The sequence below is a fragment of the Bidens hawaiensis genome, unplaced genomic scaffold (genome assembly GCF_021521415.1).
Source record: "Bidens hawaiensis isolate Kalapana, Puna unplaced genomic scaffold, B.hawaiensis_p1.1 tig00004833_1, whole genome shotgun sequence".
Classification (NCBI taxonomy): domain Eukaryota; kingdom Viridiplantae; phylum Streptophyta; class Magnoliopsida; order Asterales; family Asteraceae; genus Bidens; species Bidens hawaiensis.
Genome location: NW_027504964.1, coordinates 231,350 through 239,303, shown reverse-complemented (window position 1 = coordinate 239,303; position 7,954 = coordinate 231,350). Strand labels below are relative to the sequence as shown.

Sequence of the window (7,954 nt, the reverse complement as noted above, 5' to 3'; positions counted from 1 at the left end):
GCTTTATTGTCTGGGTTTATGAGAATATCATTTCAAAACACACAAGAAATATTTTTTTTACTAGCAACTTGAATTAAAAAAACGTCCTTACCGGTTAGAAAAGATTAAGCAGAAGAAAAAAAAAAACCAAGGTCACATATTAAGTGACCCTACCATACTAGTAATAATAGATAGATTGGAGATTTGAATTACCTTAAAAATGTCTTGTTTAGTTGTTTTAAACTAGTCGTGTCGGTGTTAACATGTGACTCGTAAATGGGTTCGACACGTAAAATGAGAATAAATGCTTTAGATTAGTGAAGTTGAAGCAATTTGTGAAGTGATCACATCATGAGACAACATATGATGCTTAATAACTATTGATGCTAATATTGGAATATATATGGCTGGTCATCATTGAAATTACTAGATTAACAAAATCAGATGATAAGATGGAATCACCAAAACCCTATAAATAGAGCAATAATAAGCATTAAAACCACAACTAATTAAGCTTTAAAAATACATTTGTATTTTAATACAATGGTCGAAGTTGATCCGTATACCGGGCGGGAATTGTGGCCTGATGACCACTACAAAATACAAGCTTTGTCCATTCGCGATAGTGGCGTCGATGGCCATGGAGACAGCTATGGTCGAGTGGTTCGCAGACTTATGAAACTTGTACCAGCTTTTTACATTGGGAATAAAGGTTACGGCTTTGGAAATTATGGTTACGGGCCTTATGGCTATGGAAATTATAGTTACCCGAAAATTTGAATTAGAAAAGAACCTGATAAATTAAGAATAAACAACAAGCATATAAGAACAAATGTGATTAGTAGCTTGGGCTAGCTCAGGTTACCTTTAAATAGCATGTGTAATATGTGATGCACTTACTTCTTTGCTACTTATGTATCAAAATGAACTAGCAATGAATAAGAAACCGCAAAAACTTTGTTGTTTAATTTTGTACGTGTATAATAATAATACAATGATGTATTTATTTTAGGGAAAATTCCCAAAATGTTCCATTAACGGAGAGATTCCATTTTTGGGTCCTAAGTTTTAAGAAATATCCTCTACAAATACGTCTTTGACGGCGTGTTAGGTCTCAACGCGTCTTTCACGATCTGTTTGGCCACCAAGCGCGTCTTTCACAACCTATTAGCTTCTAACGCGTCTTTCACGACATGTTTGGCCTGTTAATTGTTTTTTTAATATTGCATTATTATAATTAATTTAATACATATTTGTCATTTCTTTTATAACTTGTAATATATAAATTTATATATAATTTTAAATACGTCGTTGAGACGTGTTTATTTTTTCTACATGTTGTCATAAAATTTTACTCAATACCGAGTGTGAAATTGATATCGAAATGTTCAATAAATGTTTAATTGAAGTTGACCAGTCTCGTTTTAAGTAAAATTTATGTCAACATGTACATAAAAATAAGTCTCAACGGTATATTTTGAACTTTATAAAACTTTATGCATTGCAACTTATTAAAAAACCAAATATGAGTAAAGTTAAGTAAAGTTAATTATAATAATGTAATATTTAAAAAACAATTAATAGGGCTAGCATGTCGTGAAAGACGCGTTAAGGCCTAACAGGAGACATTTCTGTAAATTTTTATTTAAGTGTACAAAAATGGAATCTCTCTCCATTAATGAATAATGAGTATGCGTTATAACACTATAAGTCTATAACCACGTAACAACATAAAGCCCAATATCCTACATTCCAAAGTTGAATATCTCACTTTTAAAATACCCTACTAGTAATAACAGATTATAGATGTGAATTACTTTTAAAATCCTTGTTAACCGAGTCACGTTGGTGTTAACATATGATTCGTTGTATGGTTTCGACAGGTAAAATGAGAATGCTTTAGATTAGTGAAGTTGAAGCAATTTGTGAAGTGACATGAGACAACATATATATGATGCTTAACAACTATTGATGCCAATATTGGAATACACCGTCAGTAATCGTTGAATTTCGAGATTACCACAATCCGATGATAAGATGGAATCACCAAAACCCCTATAAATAAAGCACCAAAATAAGTTTGTTGCATTGGATATGCGTAACGACATAATAGCTTCTGAATACATAAGACTGAAGATGTTCACATGTTTTAAGACATCGTACTTGGTTGACATGTATTTAACTGCTGAATGTTGTTTGTTGATTCTTTAGTTCGCTTATGTCAACATGTGCACCAATTACATAAAATGGGTCATGATACTAAATCACACCCAACATCAAATCTGGCTTTATGTTCCAACTCACTTATGGTAAAACATTGATAACTATTGTATTATTATTATTTGCCTCTAAAATCATAAGGTATGAAACTATAAGCATCTCGCTCTGTAATAGCAATAGATTTTTGTTTAGTTTCTAGCTAATGTGATGTAACATTCAACAGGTCAACCCCGATCGATTTGTAAGTGTAACATACCCCTTGCAATGGTTGTTTCCGGTTTTCTTCTTTACCATTTTTATTAATAATTTTAGATTAGTATTGGCAATAGTGTAGACACTTGCCATTCTATAGTTTTATTATTTTTATGTGAAGTGATAAATATTAAATTAATTAGATTAACTTTAGGCCGGCGGAAAGGGGTTGAGAGATCTTGGGTTCAAGTCTCCGATATGACAAAAATCCGTCCTTTAAAATAAAGTAAGTTTAAGTGTATATAGCATTACTCTTTTACTTAAAATATACTATAGCTTTTATTAAGTAATCAAACATTTTGGATCCTTCTTGTAGTGGGTGTGGGTCTGATTATAAAACTTGTTGGGCCAAATTAAAAGAGATATGCATCATGGGCCTATATTGCAAATGAAAAATCATAATAACACACCCTTTTTTTTCCTAACCCAAACACAATAAGGTTTAGGAATCTTATTATTATAAATAATATATATATATATATATATATATATATATATATATATATATATATATATATATATATATATATATATACAAGGGAGCTTTCAAATGAGAACCCCTTTGAGTTTTATGAACTCGAAAGAACTCAGTGTAACGATTTTTTTTTCGAATTTTTTTTACACATGCGTAATGTATGTAAGTTACATACACGTAAAAAAATTATAGAATTTTTTACGCACCGAGCCGACTTTTTACACATGTGTAACGGACGTAAAAGTTAGTGTAACCACTTACATCTTTATTCTCTATCCTACTTTGACTTTTTTGCCAGATTTAATCCCAACCACATATTCAAATCCACCTAACTAAATGTGTGGCCTAGAATGGAGTTCTTAAATTCTTACAACTCAACATGGTTCTCAAAAGATCCCTCCCCTATATATATATATACACTACTTGTAATTATAGATTGGAAACTGGGATACTTTCAAAACTTGTTAGTCAAAAAATGAGAATAAATGCTAATTTATGAAGTGACATGAGACAAGATGCTTAACAATTATTGATGCCAATATTGGAATACATGGTCATCTATGATAAGATAGAATCACCAAAATCTCTATATAAGAGCACCAAAATAAGCATCACAACCACAACTAACAAAATTTTTAAAAAAATTGTATTTATGGCTCATCAGACCGAACGGTGTCGCTGCCCTTGTTCTTCGTCCGAGCAACAAAGTTATACAACTTACCAAGCGTCTAGTGGTGGTGTCCAAAACTGTTGCAGCCACACAACTCCAAACTCCCAGCACCACCAAACCGGTTGGTCCACTGGTCAGGTTACTACCATACTTCCAAATAGTGGGCCATATGAGAGTTATTACCATGGAAATAACGGATATGCGAATGGTGTCAACTATGGTTACCAGAACACGACTTGGACCGTAAAGAGTCTTGATAACGAATGAGCATCGAGCTATGAAACAAGAATATAAGAATAAGTGTGTTTAGTAGCTTGACGGTAGCTCAAGTTACCTTTTATATTTAATAACGTGTGTGTATGATGTACTTTCTTCTTTACTAATGTATCGAAACGCATTGGAAGTGAATAAGGAATACCATATTATTATTCGCCTCTTAAATCATAATGTATGAAAATATAAACATCTAGCCCTATAACTGTTTACATCTGAATAATACATTCTGTTAAGTTTCTCGCTAATGTGTTGTAATATTCGACGGGTCAACCCCGATTGACTTATAATATTCTTTGTCAGCATTCGACACACGCTCGCGAAACATTTTCCACTCGCTTTGACATCTTTGCCTCACCCCTTGCCATGGTTGTTTCCCATTTTCTCCTTGACCCTACAAACAAAACAATAAGTAATTCCATACTAAAACTAAGAATCACAAAACCTCACAAGGGCACAACTGGAAATTGATTTTTACCTGATTTCCAAGAGAAGGCAGGCCTTGATGGACTATCCATTGTGCATCAACAACTCCAATCTTTTCATGTGCAGGCTATGTCACAAATTTTATATAATAAACAAATAATGTATAACCGGTTAGCTTCAATTTTTTTTTTCATAAAATGGCGAGATTAGATTAAACGAGAGGTGGATAAATACCTCAACACATTTCTGGAGAGCAAAATCAAGACCCCATCCATGAACCAAGTCATTCTGCATTTATTAATTGTTAGTAAAAATTTAAAATTTTATAAAAGGTAGCAACATTAACATTTTGACCATTTTGACATTTCAAATAACATCTTATACCTGGATTAAATGCCACACGCAACGCCAAGCCTCTCGTGAGAAAACCGGAGCCATAATCTCTACAAACCTGTAGACAAATTAGTTGTTTCTCGAATCACAATTAAAGCATTAACTATTTATAAATTCATCGACAAAATAGATTGAACAAACGCAGCACATGGAGGCAAATGCGGGTCACTGCACCAACCCGGTTTCTCCTCTGTTTCTCTACAAGTAACATTAATATTAACATTAGCATAGAGGTGAAAAGATTCAGCCTTTAACAATCTTTAGTTACTTATGCTAACAAGTAACAACAAACAATATTATTGTATTAAAAAAATAATAAATAAATAAAACTTACTTATGGACTTCACGATCTCCACGTCTTCGGGTCATTTGCCATGTTAAACCCCGACTACTACGATCCAACCCTGGCTGAGATATTTCTAATCCATGCTTCCTCACAAGTTTAATGTATCTGATATATTAAAAAGTTATTATTAAAAACTTCAAGAAATTTAAAAATAAAAATTCAATAAAAACACTCACTCTTCAGCATCAAAATGGTCGACCCCGAGATCTTCGTCCCAAATAAATATGAAGTCATAAGGCACGACAATGTCGGGATGAAGAAACCTTTTTGCATACCACCTTTAAAACAAAAATGTAAACGTTCACAAAGTCAAAGTCAAAGTCAAAGTCATGAAGTGGATTTAACAGGTGTAACGAGTTTGATAGTGAAAATGTGTTTTACCATTTTGTTTGTTTTGCTACGCTTATATGAATGGCGCGTTTTGACCATTCAAATTCATCCCATTCGGTTGTTTTACCGTCATAATGAAACAGAAGGATTGTGAAATTCTCAGAAAACTTCTTGACTGCCTTATCAATGTTAGGTTTCTGATTCTGACCGACAGTGAACGTGACAAGATACTTTGGTTTGATCGTTATGTCCTCGTTAGGTTTACCAAACAATCTGCGAGGAAATAAATCTGACTCGGCTGCAAGAATAGCAGGAGGCAGTCTTTCTGCGCCACGTGGATTAGACGAGACCCAAATCTGCATATTTTTTATAATTTTACAAAACTTTTAGGACCCATTTCATTAAAATTCTATGGATATATTGATTTGGAAAGAATACCTTTGATGGATCACCATGTTTAGCCTTTGAGCTATTATCCTGTGTGACGGATATCACGTTTAATATAGTTTGTGTCGAGTGGCCTGAGTTTTTGTCCCAAAGGTATGTATCGATCGGAGGAATGAGTTTGATCTATTAAATTTAATCAACAAAATCTTGGTATAAATGTATAATTTATAAAAGAGTAAGCAAATGTAACACTTTAAAGATTATATAAACTATAGGTGGTAAAAATGCAGGTCGGGTCAGGTAACGGGCCAAAAAGGTAGTACCTTTGATGGTGAGAAAGCTGGAAATGATGACCCGATGAAGAAACCGAAAAGAATACCAAGAGATAGTTGCAAGAAGCCTTGCAAACTCATTTGATTTCCTGAAAGTTGCATCTTTTCATAATTAATAAACATAAAATAAATTTTATTAAACATCCAAAAAGATTCGACATATATACAAACCTTCGATTAGCGTTTCCCTTTCGTTTAATCCCTTCAAAATCCATTCTAACAAAAACAAACTAACCTGCAAAACCAGCTTTGCATTCTCTTTTTAAACCCTGAAAAAACCAAAAAAAAAAACTTGTAAAACAAAAGCATCAAGAAAACCATGGTTTAATACTTTTAAACAACCAAAACTACAACTTTAAATCAAAACCGAAACAAACTCGATATACCCAGAAAAACAGAGAAATAAAGCTAGCACCTTTTTCATCTTTTGTTAACTATTTGAAAGGTACTTATAGAAAATGAAACTCCACACATAACCCAAAAAAAAAAAGACCAAATGAGTGCCCATAAAAAATAAAATTCATGTGCTTCATCCCCAATTTCCTCCACAAGTTACTTTGATTACAGGCTATTGAACTAATCATGTGCCTACTTTTACCAAATTAGCATGATATACATATTATCCCCAACACCTAAATGAAACATTTTTTTTATAAAACCCTAACCCCTAGAGTCAAATACAAATACTTAAATATTAAGTTATTAACATGTATTACATGAATATATGATTGCTTACATGCAAAGACACAAACTTTATATGATCATTTGCTTAAAACATAAAAACCATTCACTCTTTTCTGTTATTAACTTACAAAAAGTAAAATTATTATTATTAAAAAAGTACCTGAAAACAGTTTTTGAGATGAACCCACGAATATTTTGAGTTGGTGTTGATGATTTTATGCAAAAGAAATTATGGGGTACGAATATTATTGCTTTGATTGTGGAAAACTTGCGAATGATTGAATTTGTGTTGCTTTTTGTGTTATAAAGATGGTTTTTTGGGAAGAAGGAGACTTTGTTGCATCAGTTTCAACTTTCAACAAGGAAAGTGAACAGAAGCAGTTTTAAGTCTTATTAAGTGGGGTCCTAAATTCAAGTATTTGATTTTCATAAGGTGATAGATGGTAAACTAACCCTTAAAATAATTGTTAAATAATAAATAATAAATATAAATATAAATATTCCCTCGTTGTTAATAAAAAAATATTATTTTTTTACTAATGTACGTCTCTTTTGATTAACGACGGGTTGTGTTTTTATGTTTTCGAAAACCGTTTTGGTTTCTGTTATGTGTGATTGTGCGTGTGCAATAACAAGTTAATCGAACACATAGATAATGTAATGAAAAGTTCATTGTGTTTCTAATAAAATGTTAAAAAAAATGAAGTGAATTCGTAATATGGGTTACGACGTGAGTTTTGTTAAATTTAGTGAAATATTTAACTTTTGTTAGATTTCAGTTAGTTATGTTAAAATTGGCTGACTTAAGCTAAGTCTAGAAGTGAAGGTTTAGTGGTCGGTTAACCGAAGTTTAGGGGTTAGTTAACCGAATTGTTTTGAATAATTAATCAATATAATTGAACTAAATTGAACAAAATTTACATTTTTAATAATTGATACTTCAATAAGTTTAATAAGATTGGTATTACGAGATAAAACAAAATTGAAATAAAGCACCAAATAACAGTTAGAAGGTCGAGATGGATAATAGAAAATTTACCGTTACAACGATGAATGGTGTTGCCTTTATCTCACTATGTTCAAATCCTGTGACTATTCACGTGACATGTGATTACTTTTTTGGTAAGTTAAAAACAATCCCGATGCTACACGTAACAAGAATTTGAAACTATTTCTTTGCAAATCAA

The 7,954-nt window shown here is 32.1% G+C and overlaps 1 protein-coding gene across 1 annotated transcript; it reads right to left on the bottom strand.

Annotated features, from left to right (window-relative positions):
• Positions 1-3,733: 3,733 nt before the first annotated feature.
• LOC143609588 (uncharacterized) lies at positions 3,734-6,545 on the bottom strand. Its single transcript, XM_077084302.1, has 11 exons — positions 6,255-6,545; positions 6,075-6,172; positions 5,803-5,934; positions 5,416-5,720; positions 5,211-5,312; positions 5,023-5,139; positions 4,830-4,886; positions 4,680-4,746; positions 4,530-4,583; positions 4,348-4,422; positions 3,734-4,263 (listed from the first exon to the last, which is right to left on the bottom strand). The coding sequence occupies exons 2-11, from the start codon at positions 6,162-6,164 to the stop codon at positions 4,114-4,116; spliced, it is 1,149 nt and encodes a 382-aa protein (XP_076940417.1). The 5' UTR covers positions 6,165-6,172; positions 6,255-6,545; the 3' UTR covers positions 3,734-4,113.
• Positions 6,546-7,954: the final 1,409 nt, after the last annotated feature.

Bases quoted from the DNA above. Each gene is read 5' to 3' on its own strand.
- LOC143609588 (XM_077084302.1), bottom strand. From the start codon at position 6,164: ATGAGTTTGCAAGGCTTCTTGCAACTATCTCTTGGTATTCTTTTCGGT. The intron at 4,584-4,679 runs GTATAAGATGTT...TAATAAATGCAG, and splicing joins GCGTGTGGCATTTAATCCAG to AATGACTTGGTTCATGGATG. The intron at 4,264-4,347 runs GTAAAAATCAAT...TTTTGTTTGTAG, and splicing joins TGCCTTCTCTTGGAAATCAG to GGTCAAGGAGAAAATGGGAA.